Source organism: Podarcis gaigeae (assembly GCF_964106915.1).
Source record: "Podarcis gaigeae genome assembly, chromosome: 2".
Classification (NCBI taxonomy): Eukaryota; Metazoa; Chordata; class Lepidosauria; order Squamata; family Lacertidae; genus Podarcis; species Podarcis gaigeae.
Window position 1 is genome coordinate 71,156,804 of NC_139679.1, and position 13,030 is coordinate 71,169,833.

Below are 13,030 nucleotides of genomic sequence, written 5' to 3' on the forward strand. Positions count from 1 at the left end.
TTTAACTTGAAGCCGCCTTCCTAGAGACGTGTCTGCTGCGGCGCCTTGGCAATGACGCAAAGCGTCGCATTTCTAACCTGTCCGCGTTGCTGCGGCAACGCAGTAGCTAGCGTTCCGATTGGCCGCCGCTCTCGGCCGCCATTGGATGCTTAGGATACTTGGACACGTCCGGCGCACTGATTGGTCGACCGGTTCGAAGGGAGTTTGACGGAGATGTCGTGGTGGCTGGTTCTGTGGGCTGTAGGCGGAGTGGCACCTCCGGGCCGGGTCAGGTGAGTTACGCGGTGCTGAGTGCGGAGGGGTGACGTTGGCTACGACTACGGGCCTCTGGGTCCGGTCCTGAAGAGCACCGAGGGCTCCAGGGGCGGCGGCCGGGCTCTGAGCTCGAGGGGCCGCCGGCAAGTCCTGCTTGGCTGGGGGTCGACGCGGGGAGGTTGGGAGACCATCGAGGGGGACCAGGCAGGCAGCGGGGCCGGTGAGGCCTTGCGGCCGGCGTGAGGTCTGACGCTTCGCCCTTTCCTCCGCCCTCTTTCAGGCAAGGATGAAGGCGCTGATTTTGGTGGGGGGCTATGGCACGCGGCTGCGGCCCCTGACCCTCAGCATCCCGAAGCCCCTGGTGGAATTTTGCAACAAGCCTATCCTGCTGCACCAGGTGGAGGCTCTGGTGAAGGTAGGAATGAGCACCAACCTTCTGTGTTTAGGTGGGTGGGTGAAGGTGAGGCTGCCGTCCGCTTAGAAGAGCGGGCGGGGGGGGGGCGGGGGAGAAGAGAGATCCAGGGGCCTCTTTTTCCTGAAAAGGGTGCTGTGCCTTTTAAGAGCTGCATGGCAGACTGGAATTCAATAGGTGAAGCTTTTGCTGTTGAGTTATTCCATGGCAAAGTCTCCTGCACACATCTGGGAGGCTTCTTGTGCTGTGCCCTCTGCCACGTTTCCTGTGCATTTCTAGGCATCTCCCCATCTCTGTGCTAACTGAAGATAAATTACTTTCCTTCATCATACAGGTAAATAGGGATGCATGTACATTTTGGATAACTTGTGCTATAGCCGGGGAAAGTGGCTCATTCAAATGGATCACAGACTAATGCCTAAGTGATGGGTGGTCTTCTTCCAGATTTAGGAGTGGAATGTGTGAATTCTAACTGCCGCCCTTTTGCTGATTTAGCTTCCTTTTGCTCAGCAAAGTGAGTTGATGGGGAAAGGATTAGAAATATTTCTCTCCGTTCCAATCTTGCATAACCATCCCTTACATTTCCTAAATAATTATTGTCTCTGGTCCAGTTGGATGGATATTGCCTTCCTGGGTCTGGACACCTGATCACCTCAGTTGCGTGCATAGTTCCAGTGTCTTGGAGTTACTATTCCTCTTTTCTGACAGGCAGGTGTGAACCATGTGATCCTTGCTGTCAGTTATATGTCAGAACTGCTGGAAAAGGAGATGAAAGAACAAGAGCAAAGGGTAAGTTTTGAGTTGATAGTTCTTAGGCTGCTTTCCTGAACCTGATGGTTGGGGGTCCTGTAGATGTGCAGGAGTTGATTGGAACTCTTCATTTGCTATAGCATTTTGTCTTAACGTGGCTGAGGTTCTATGAAAGCTAGTGGCTCAATAGCCTTACCTAGACTCATGCTGCTTTCACAGAGCATAGCCTTGTGAATCACTAACTCTAGTGGTTATCTTTCAGTGTTCATGAGGTGGGTATTTGATAGTTCTCTTTGTTCTTGGGGAGTTTTGCAACTGCAAGGAAAGGGGTTTGCTTTGGACTTTGCTGAGTGAGATAACCTGTATGTGCTAGGGCCTCTATGTGAAACTCAAATTAACTATAGTGCAGTGCATGAGTTTTAATTAGATTACAACTATACAATATATTATAATTTTAACTGAAGCCAACTAAGCCAAAATAAGCGCATGTTATGCAAGTATATCCATAAATGCTGCTCACTTCCTACACTGTAAAAAGCAGGGTGTGACTTTTTCTTGGCACTGTGCCATACCACTTTTCATAGCTTCCTGTAACTGAAGGTTTATGGATTCAGTTTCATTGGCAATACCAGCTACACAAGTGTTGGTTAGAAGCAAGAAAACTTTCCTCAGTAAAGATCTAGCTAGTGGTACACTCTAACAGCAGCACTCTCTTTTTGTGATTTGATATGATTCACTGGCAGATTACTTTGGCCAGAAACCTATTATTTTCAAATAGATGGACCTATTGTCTATAACTATTGGAAGACAGGGTTGTATTCAAAATAGATGCACTAGCTCAAGGATTAGTACTAATGCATTGGACCCCACTACCATGCACTGTGCTGTCCTCAGATCTGTTCCAGAGGGTTTCAGAACATATTTAGAGAGTGTTGGGGGGGGGGGGGATGGACATTGTACAAGCAGATAGTACAAGCAGATTTTTTTTCTGCTGACGGAATGTATTCTTTGTGCTTCGCCAAATACAACCTATACTTTAAATGCACATCTTATTTCAGACATTCCAGCATAAAAAGCTTAGCACCCTCTCTATTGTTACATTGGGACCAGATTCAACTGATTTGCTAGTGGAAGTGCAACGGGGCTTCCCCCCTTTGCCCTGTGTGCCCCCATGCCTTCCCCAAATATGCTCCCGCAGGTTGGGAGAACCCACTGAAGAGCACGGGGGAAGGAGATGGGAGATCATGCTGTTTGCAAAGTGTATATGCTTGTGCTGACAAAATGATCAAATTAGTATAACACTGAATTCTACCCACTGACTGCATTCTTTTTATTTTGGGGCTTCAAGGGTGCAATTGTGCCTATTGGCTTGAATCCTAAGACAAGACAGCTTCAGAAAGTTCATGGAAGGAAGATTTCCCATTTTCTATCTACATCCACAGCCACCTGTGCTTCTCCAATAGCTTCTCTGAAGGAATGGGGTCCCCAATTGTGGGACAAAGTGCAGGCGACTTTGGGAGGAGTAGTAGTTAGGAGGGAACAGGAAACTTTCATTCTGTGAACTTCCTCAAGTTAACCTATTTGAGGATCTACACCACTGATTCTAACCTCCTGTTTGTAATTGTGAATGCAGCAACCCCTCTGGCCCTTAGTGTACCTAACTTAGCTGAAATTCTGTTGGACTTGATGGACTTGCTATCAAATGTGGGTGGTGTGTTACATGACTTTCTAAGGGGGAAAGTAAAATTTAGTTATTTCATCTTAATTTATGCTGTTCATCTGTCGCTTCATTAGAACAAGTACCCCCACAAAGCCAGGGAGCCTGCAATCTGTAAGGTAAAGGTAAAGGTACCCCTGCCCGTACGGGCCAGTCTTGACAGACTCTGGGGTTGTGCGCCCATCTCACTCAAGAGGCCAGGGGCCAGCGCTGTCCGGAGACACCTCCGGGTCACGTGGCCAGCGTGACAAAGCTGCATCTGGCGAGCCAGAGCCGCACACGGAAACGCCGTTTACCTTCCCGCTGGTAAGCGGTCCCTATTTATCTACTTGCACCCGGAGGTGCTTTCGAACTGCTAGGTTGGCAGGCGCTGGGACCGAGCAGCGGGAGCGCACCCCGCCGCAGGGATTCGAACCGCCGACCTTTCGATCAGCAAGTCCTAGGCGCTGAGGCTTTAACCCACAGCGCCCCCTGCAATCTGTAGGTCACCATAAATTCATCATTGAATAATATTGATATTGTTGTCTAGTTCTATTTGAGAGGATTTATGAAAATCTGATGACTAAGGGATGGGTATATAACCAGGTCACTGGCACACATATTCCATTGGTGGTGCACATCTTCTAATTCTGTTTTCCAAATTCTACTTTGTTTCCTAGCTGGGCATTCACATTTCCTTGTCGCATGAGAAGGAACCACTGGGCACAGGTAACTGAAGCAGCCACTTTCTTGTGGAGAAGTGAGGTTATAGGGGCAGTAAATGTGGGATCAGAATCAAAGCTTGTGGCAACCTGGAGTGTCCTGGCTATATGCAAGTGAAGGATTGGGTACTACTTCTTCTGATCAGGAGCTATATAGGATGGGGTTTAGAGGTGCATGCTGGCTGTTGTTTCTGAAGGGCACATGAATAGGTGAATATTGAGGGCTCTGGTTTCCTCCACAGCTGGACCCCTGGCCCTAGCGCGGGAGCTGTTGACCGAGAATGCAGAGCCTTTTTTTGTGCTCAACAGTGATGTGATCTGCGATTTCCCCTTCAAAGACATGGTGCACTTCCACAGGCATCATGGAAAAGAGGGCACCATTGTGGTAAGTACCGTATTTTTTGCTCCATAAGACTCACTTTTTCCCTCCTAAAAAGTAAGAGGAAATGTGTGTGCGTCTTATGGAGCGAATGCAGGCTGTGCAGCTATCACAGAAGCCAGAACAGCAAGAGGGATTGCTGCTTTCACTGCGCAGCGATCCCTCTTGCTCTTCTGGCTTCTGAGATTCAGAATATTTTTTTTCTTGTTTTCCTCCTCCAAAAACTGGGTGCGTCTTATGGTCTGGTGCGTCTTATAGAGCGAAAAATACGGTATCTGAGGGGCACCCACACCATTGCTCCATTGCAGGAGTGGCCCTCCAGAGGTTGCTGGATTCCAGCTCCCATCAGCATGAGCCAATAGTCAGGGATAATGATAACTGTAGTCTGCCAACATCTTTGGAAAGCCAAAGGGTGTACCCCTTTCTCTTTTGCTTGGAATTGCCCATGGATCCTTGGACAACTTAGTTTCTTTTGGTTGTGGAGCTGCCAGAAAGCTAAGTTTAGCAGGCCAGCTGGAGACATAGGCGGAAAGAGCTCCATCACTTCCACAGACCCTTAATACTTGGCAAAAACTGTAGTTGCAGGAACAAAGGAGAATCATAGGACTGTAGAGTTGGAAAGGATCCCAAGGGACACCTAATCCAACCCTCTGCAACCCACTTAAAAAATAATAATCAAGCCCCTCCTGTGGGTGTTATAAATGCCTCCCCTTGTTTACATGCACAGGAGCACGCTTATTAGTTCATAAAGAATTAGGGTGTGAGTTCTTATTTTAGAGATGAACTGCACACCCATATCTTTCCATAATGCAAAAACAGAAGTGGTAACAGAAGTGGAGTAAAGGTCTTCTGTGTCCTATCCTTTCTTTTGCTCATGGGTTTCTTTTTAAAATAAGAGATTGGGATAGTAAACTAGGCATGGCAGTTCAATAGAGCTCTTTCTGTGCCTTCCGAGTACCATGGCTGGGTGTGATGCCAACTTTGCCTTGCAGGTGACCAAAGTGGAGGAGCCCTCCAAATACGGCGTTGTGGTGTGTGAGTCAGATACAGGGCGCATACACCGCTTTGTGGAGAAACCCCAAGTTTTTGTTTCCAACAAGATCAACGCTGGCATGTACATCTTAAACCCAAGCGTGCTACAGCGGATCGAGGTATGAGGCCGGAAGGGTGGAACAGGGATCTTGCACAGGGCAGACTGGCTGGGGTGTTTGGGGTTGTGGTTTTAGTTGGGCATCTCATTCTTTCATGCCGGTGAGATTAAGGATGATGATGTCCATGGGAACAGTACATCTCTAGTCTTTACAACATAAATGGCCAACTGGTAGTACTCTTGCCTTCCCTTAGCTGCGGCCTACCTCGATTGAGAAGGAGATATTCCCAGTGATGGCAGAACAAGGACAACTCTATGCCATGGAACTGCAGGGTAAGGGCACATGGAAGGATTTGGAATGGTACTTTGATCCTAAGGGGCTCTCACAGATGTAGGCAGTGATTTGAGGAGAGGGCATATTAGACAATTAGATGTTAAGTCAGTGAGGACCTGGAACTGGAGTTGAGAAGTAAAAATAAGATCAAGATGTGGAAGATACCACATAACATGCAAGGGCCCTCTAGGGCAATGTTTGAATGAAATACAGGTTACACACGCTTCAGGTTACAGACTCCACTAACCCAGAAATAGTGCTTCAGGTTAAGAACTTTGCTTCAGGATGAGAACAGAAATTGTGCTCCGGCGGCGCGGCAACAGCAGGAGGCCCCATTAGCTAAAGTGCTTCAGGTTAAGAACAGTTTCAGGTTAAGAACGGACCTCCGGAACGAATTAAGTACTTAACCCGAGATACCACTGTAATGTAATGCGGTTTCACTGCACATCTTGCTATATGCTGCCTTCAGGGAGGAAGGCTGGTATAAGGTTCATCAATGGAGACAGGTGTCTTATTAACGCAGGTTTGTCACCACAGGGTTCTGGATGGACATTGGGCAGCCCAAAGACTTTCTGACCGGCATGTGCATGTATCTGCAATATCTACGGCTGAAACATCCCGAGAGGCTGCACTCAGGACCAGGTTTCATGGGGAATGTATTAGTGGTAATTCTATTCTTGTATTTCTTTAGAGCGAGGGTGGGCAGCACTTCATTAAAGGCGGATCTAAAACTGGTAGTATATTGAGCAAGGCAGCAGCAGCTCTTGATATTACATCTACCATCTTGTGGACTAGAGCTGTGAGGGAATGTTGTTCTCTCCCATCTAGTTTCCTCTGAGGAGGAGGAAGCTACTTCTCAGACCAGAGCTGTGGAAGCAGCTAAAGAAAAACCAATTTACTTTCATCCCCCCTCCAACTTCAGGACCCAACTGCCAAGATTGGATTGAACTGCAGTATTGGTCCCAATGTCACCATTGGGGCAGGAGTGGTGATCGAGGACGGGGTTCGGATCAAACGTTGCACTGTGCTGAAAGGGTCGCGGATCCGGTCTCATTCGTGGCTGGAGTCCTGCATTGTTGGCTGGAGCTCCTCTGTAGGCCAGTGGGTGAGTTATGTGACAGAGCAATCCTCATCAGTCAGATATACACTGGGGAAAGTGAAGCTGCAGCCCAGCTGCTGTAGGTTGAGGGAATGTAAACATTTTCTGCTCTTCTGTAGGGGAAATGTTACCTCTTTGGGCAGGACCAGTAAATGGAGAGAGCTGGAATGCAGGATAATTTTGTTTATTCCTTTTGGTGGCCCCAATGTGCCTGTTTGCTGGCCTTAACATGCCCCCTTTTTGCCTTGCACACTGGGATAGCTTGTGCCAGGAGAGCTTTACTTCAGTCAGGTGAAGTTGCCAGCTTAAGGCCACCTGAGCCACAAGGGTGGGGAGATCAGGTCACATCTTAACCTCTCCCAGCCAGTGTGTCTGGGACTTAAGAATTGCACTGTTGGTCAGAGCTGCATCTCAGCAAGACTAACTAGTTCTTTTACTGATGAGTGACCTGGAGTGCACAGTCCACACAAATGCTACTGTGTAGTTTCTTCACATGCCTGCATGTTTGTTCTCTCACTCATGATGGACTTGTAGCTTTGCAGTGGTTGTGTGTTCATACTCAATACCCTTATTATTATGAGAGCTGCACTCATAACAGGGAAACTGGCCCTATAAAGTCCCAAATTAATATCTTTCAGTGCTGCTTTGTGCCGGGTATCAAGCTGTCCTTTTCCTATGAGTTGAATTGGTACTAGATTTAGTGGCAATTTGAGTAAGATTTAGGGAAACTCTACAGGTATAATTATCATGGCACCTCATTCTGGCTGCTCCTGCTTTTAATTAGCAGCCCAGAGCCAGAAAAGCAAGGGCATAACCTGTTAGAAACTGACTCCTGAGTAGCCATAGGATTGTACCATGCAGGCAAGTAACTGCCTTAGCCTAAGTCTATCTTGTAACATACTACTTCCCCTCAGCTCAGCATAGAGTTGTCTAACTGTATGTCACGCCCTTCCTCAGGTACGGATGGAGAATGTGTCAGTGCTGGGAGAGGATGTCATTGTGAACGATGAACTCTACCTCAATGGTGCCAACGTGCTGCCTCACAAATCCATTGCGGAGTCTGTACCGGAGCCACGCATCATCATGTAGTGGTCCTGGGCCTTGAGTATTGGACCTGCTGAGAGGGCCCTCCCTGTCTTACCCTCTTACAAGGGGAATCCCCACCCTGTGCCTTGGGAGCGGGGGCTCCTTGTTGACTTTTATGCTGAGAAAATACTAACCTTCTGCTGGAATCCTAGGAGTGTAGTGGGATAAGGAGGTTTGTAAGCTGGCTGGAGTGCTCCTCAGAATCACTGCTTAGCATAAGGCACAATGACCTGGGCCAGCTCCAGGGGTTGTCCAGTGCCACAGGCCATTGAGCTACTACTGGAAAGCAACCCTAATGTGCAAAGAGGAAAATGCTTGCTTGTGTGGTTCTGCAGTAGGAGTTCAGCTGCTGCAAGAGAACAGTCCCAGGCAGGCCCGGTGAGGAGAAAGAACAGCATGCTGTGCTTTTATTTCAGGATAACATGTGCAGCTCATGTTGCACAAAGGGAAGACAGAATACAATCCTCTTCTTTGGAACTCTACTGCCTTACAGAGACTGATCCCTCTCTCTTCCCTCAATATGGCCAATAATCACTCACTATTACTATTCAAGAACTTTGGACAGGGCTCTGTCAATTAATGGGGATGGGGAATGAAATTATATTGTCATGAAGAATGGGAGCTGTGGTGTGTCATATGTTTTCTTTAACTCCTCTTGGGGAACAACAATGGCAGTTTTGTATGGCAGCTGACTTTTACCGCTGCCTTCCTTGCAGCCAGTCCCATCTTGCACTGCTGCTGTGCCAACCTTTAGGACAGTGCTCCATAAAATGGAGAGAAGAATACACATAGCTCACCGCCTTAAGGAATAATAATTTAATAATATTCCATTGTATGGAAGTTAACACCCCTTCCACTTTGGAGGGTGGTGGGAGAGAGAGACAATCATAGATGCACATAAGTTAAAATTCCTTGCTTCAAGCACAATGCTTGCTGCCCTCCCCGACACTTCTGGTTACAAGTCACACACAGTTAGTAAATTAAAAAACAGCAACCATCCTTGTCTGCTTCTGGATAGTACAGGCAGCCTGGTCACACAGTGAAGGGCTGGTGCCATGGGCACCTTCTGCTGGTGGAAGAGAGCAGTGCAATCAGGTTCACCCCTGCAGTAGCCCATAAAGATCAACCCAGCTCGTACTTCTCCCAACCAGAATACAATGCATGGGACGAACTCTGGCCCCTACTGTATCTGTTTTTCTTTTCTTGGAGAAGCTTGGGAGTCTACTCAGACTCATTCCTCTGGTTGTTGTGGGCTTCATCTCTGCACTTCTGTTAGTCATGGCATAGTGTGCCTGCTGTTGCATTCACTAAGCTCCCCAGACCAAAAACCGGGCCTTGTGTCTTTGCTATGCGTATCTAGCAGTCCCTACCTGCAAAGGAAAGGAGCTATATGCACAAAGAGCAGAGTCTAATGTTTAAGTGGACAGATGGTACAATCTTTCACTTACCAGCGCATCTGATTGCAGGTGGGAGAATGGCTTGTCAATATCTCCCTCCGTCACCGAAGCACAGCTGGGTAGGCTGGGTAGGCTGCTGCACGATATGCCCACATAAATATCTCAACCAACTCTGAGTAACACACACACTTGTCAAAACAGCTGCTAAGCGCTGCAGCAAAAAACACACTTGGCTAGTGGCCAGCTGGGCCCACAGGAGCGATGTTGCCTGTGAGATCAGCTTTTGCCCCATCGAGAAAAGCACCACACCAAAGGGGATGTGTCCCAGCTACAGTACGAGACAGGCTTCCTGGGGCAAATGCAGAAAAGGAGCTACAGATTCAGGCTGAGGTAGAAAACCTGAGCAAGTTCAGCCCCCTTGTACATGCCCCATGGGAAAAGCCCAGTGCCTGCTGGCTTGGAGTCAATGACAGCAACAGGAAGTGTACCTAAATTCAGGGGGGTTGAAGGATATGATGTGGCCGAGGGGATGCATATGGCAGTGCCTGGCCTGCAAGAAGTGTTATAAATTAAAAAAACACACAACTGAGCTCAGCTGTGCTGAACAGCAGCCGCCTTTGACAGAGGTGCTCTCGAAGCAAGGAGAGTCCATCTTGTGGAGAAGCTGCCTGGGCATGCGGCCCTGCCCTGCAGGGTCCAGGCACTAGGAGGTGGCTGGCTTCATGTAATCATCCACACCCGTGATGGTGGCTTTGCAGAAGAAGCAGTCCTTGTTGTTCATCAGGTGCTGGTTGATGCAGGCTCTAGAAAGACAAGAGCAGGAGGCCTTGGACATTTGTTCACAGCTACAGCCCGAGCTTTGGCCCAACAATACGTATCTAGTACCTAAAAGTCCCTTGCTGGGTCTAAATGAGTGAAAGTGCCCTGTGCATGCAAGATAATGCCCACTTTCCTCTTAAAATAAAATTCTATAGCTTCTCTATAAAACAAATTACACAAATTTGTTTTGGGGGCATGTGCTAAGCCATGGTAATGACTTAGAGGAATGGGAGACACTGAAGTCTTCCCCTGTCCCCAACCAGTTTGAATCCTGATCAGCCTTCCCCATGGCTTCTAAGATTTAAATACAAATGGCACACTTTATCAACCAAACTTCGCAGCCCAAAAGGTTAAAATGCTAGCTTAAAAAAAAACCAAATCAGTTGAATCTAATCTGCATGCGCAGTGCAGTCACAGCCTTGCATCTGGGAGAGCTGGCCTAAGTAGCTATTCAGAAGCATCGTGCTGCTGTGTCTTTCCATTACGGCAACAAGTGAAAAGGAGATTTCAGTTAGGAAGCTTCAGAGAGTTCAAATGGCAAAAATTATTAATTAAATCTCCAGTTATGGTCTGGGGCACCTTCTAGAACCCCTTCCATCCAACCAGAAAGCAAAAGTAGAGAAAAGCCCACATCCCCCAAGGGATTACTCACTTGCAGGACTTGTGGGAGCATGGCTTGAATACGGCAGATATGGGATGCGCGTAGCAGATGGGGCACAGGTCCTCCTCACTGGTGGGCTGCAAAGAAGCAACACACCACTCAGCTTATTGGCAGTTGCCAACACCCAGCCCACATCATGGGGCAATGCAAGGCGTCTCACGGCAGAAGAACAGCAGCTCATTAGCAGCTAATAACATGAAGGTTCGGCACTAGACACTTGAAACTGAAATGGCTGGTTGGCTTCGTACACTTCATGCCAGGGCTTACTTAAGATACATGCTGCAAATCTTGGATCAGAACCACTTGTGTTGCTTTGATCCATGCGGCAACTCTCTAAGAGTGTTGCCAGTGAGGTAGCAGGGGAAATGGCTCCAGGAAGATTCCACTATCAGCTATGAGGGCTCTACTCTCTCAGGAGGGCTAAATGAACTGGAGGGCTACCTCTACCTCCATGGCCAAGGAAAGAGGAGAAAACAGGAATTCTAGCCTCCTGTGTCCTGTTCTTCACAGGGCAGTGTCCTAACTTTGATTGCTCCTCCTCATGGCCTGATTAGGCCCCGGGTGTCTAAAGGGGAAGTGTGATAGGTCTGTCTCGCTCTGGGTGCAAAATGTTATAGGAACATTAGCGGATGAACCTCTCTCCCACTGCCACTGCGCTGTGAAGCCCTGGCCTGTGGAGTGAAGCCCACGTTTCCTTGCCAACTATGCTCTGTAATCAGGGGAAGGGTGTTTTTAAAAAGTAAGATATTAATTTTATTTCCCCTTCTTTTAAATGTAACGTCTTTCACTGGGGAGTTCTATAAAAATGCTGATGACCGTAGGGACTGCACTCCTTTGGGTATTATGAGGACTCCTCCCGGATGATGTCATAATGGAAGGGAGGGCCTTGTCTGTCCAAGAGGAGAGGGAATCCCAGTGAGCAGATTGCTGCCACTAGGGGGAGAAAGTGAGATTTTTTAAAAGTTTCGAAAAGATAACAATATAAATGTATCTCTTATGAATCTCCCCCTTGGAGCACGGACCATGAGCTCTGCCTCTAAAGAAGACTGTTAATTGCACCCATACATATCCTGCTATCTTTCAAAATAATTTTGGGAGAGCTAATAATCTCAGCAGCGGAAGCAGTAGTAAAGAATATACGGGACTAGTCAACTTCTCTGCACTTGTCTCCCTGTGCAAAGAATGTACAGAGTTCAGCTTAGCTTGAGGTTCTTAATGAAGGTTTGTTTCCTGCCCCGGGGTTGGCCTAGGCTAAGAGCATGAGTTCCTACTGAACCCAGGGACAGTGTGTTCCCATCCCATCAGCTCTCTCTCCCACCCCATCCCCACCCTGTCCTCCTGCAGCAGCCTTTATGCAGCTCCAAACTGCAGCTAGAAGATGAGCAGCCACATTAATAATTCAGATCCTACCCCTGGCAGAGATCAGGTTGCTTCCTGGATCACAGCTTCTCTCTGGAGGTCACTCAGACAGAGCAACACGCGGGGGCTGTTTCAGCAGCCAGAGTCCATCTGGGTAGCTTCTGTGGTGCTTAAGCTCCTCCTCCCTCCATGCCCATCCAGTCCAATTTTTTTTCAACAAAGAAACCCAGTTCTGTGCCTTCAATTTCGCAAATTCATCTTGAACAGTTTATTCTGCTTCCAAGGTTCAGAATTTCAAAAGAAATTGGAATTGTTTGGGCAAAGATTTGGGTTGGGTGTGGGGGGGGGGTAGGGGAGGGAGAATGGAGCTCTAAGGCCTCACTTCCCTGAAGACAGTGGAACTCCTTCCCACTGGGATATCTGCTTGGCTGCTGGGTGTTTGCAGATTACAGATGGTGAAGAACACACAGAACAAGCATATTTCAGTGGTCATAAGTAAGTGCTGTACTCGGTGACTTGTAAAGTGAGCACAAAGCAAAGGAGTTTTGACTCTCATATTCATTCTATGTTGTACTACTGCTGGGCTGGCTAAACCCTGGTTTAGGGGCCTGTTCTGACCCCTCAGTCAGTTTTTGTCTGACTCCCCACCACCAATTTTGGCAGTGCCAGAAAAAGGGGGAAAATAGTGAAATACACTCGGTATGAGGTAGGTGGACTTCAGAGCCTTCGATGTTCCCCCTTCCTAGTCATCAGGCTGATCATTTGATGGGGGATGATAATAACCCAATTTCCTCAGTTGATCAGCATGGATCAGCTGGTGGGGGGGGGCTGTGTGCCTCTTGAGTGTGTTATGTATGTGTGCATGAAAGTGGTAAGGGTGGGCACTCCCACAACTGGCATGTAAACCTCAGAGCAGGGGCCAAGGATGAATGGACCCTCAGCCCAAAAAAAGAAGAGCCACCCCTGCTTAA

The 13,030-nt window shown here is 47.9% G+C and overlaps 2 protein-coding genes across 6 annotated transcripts in view; one reads left to right on the plus strand and one right to left on the minus strand.

The window, feature by feature from the left end:
- Positions 1-136: 136 nt before the first annotated feature.
- Positions 137-8,444, plus strand: GMPPB (GDP-mannose pyrophosphorylase B). Of its 2 annotated transcripts, none has more exons than XM_083726172.1 (10): positions 137-272; positions 536-670; positions 1,376-1,456; positions 3,794-3,842; positions 4,078-4,220; positions 5,207-5,365; positions 5,559-5,637; positions 6,176-6,303; positions 6,561-6,743; positions 7,695-8,444. In XM_083726172.1, the coding sequence occupies exons 2-10, from the start codon at positions 542-544 to the stop codon at positions 7,824-7,826; spliced, it is 1,083 nt and encodes a 360-aa protein (XP_083582298.1). In that variant the 5' UTR covers positions 137-272; positions 536-541; the 3' UTR covers positions 7,827-8,444. The 2 variants fall into 2 exon arrangements, with proteins under 2 accessions (XP_083582298.1, XP_083582297.1); XM_083726171.1 differs by having other exon boundaries at positions 199-272; positions 1,380-1,456.
- A 180-nt stretch (positions 8,445-8,624) lies between these two features.
- RNF123 (ring finger protein 123) overlaps positions 8,625-13,030 on the minus strand; it is an 87,495-nt gene continuing 83,089 nt past the window's right edge. For all 4 annotated transcript variants that reach the window (XM_083726166.1, XM_083726169.1, XM_083726167.1 and 1 more), the window contains exons 38-39: positions 10,692-10,777; positions 8,625-10,023 (exon numbers count right to left, since the gene is read on the minus strand). In XM_083726166.1, the coding sequence (XP_083582292.1) occupies positions 9,924-10,023; positions 10,692-10,777 (186 nt within the window). In that variant the 3' untranslated portion in view covers positions 8,625-9,923. The remainder of the gene's footprint in view (positions 10,024-10,691; positions 10,778-13,030) is intronic.

Excerpts from the sequence above, each read along its gene's own strand:
- GMPPB (XM_083726172.1), top strand. The coding sequence starts at position 542 with ATGAAGGCGCTGATTTTGGTGGGGGGCTATGGCACGCGGCTGCGGCCC. Across the intron at positions 5,366-5,558 it reads GCGTGCTACAGCGGATCGAG|CTGCGGCCTACCTCGATTGA; the intron begins GTATGAGGCCGG and ends GCCTTCCCTTAG. Across the intron at positions 6,744-7,694 it reads GCTCCTCTGTAGGCCAGTGG|GTACGGATGGAGAATGTGTC; the intron begins GTGAGTTATGTG and ends GCCCTTCCTCAG.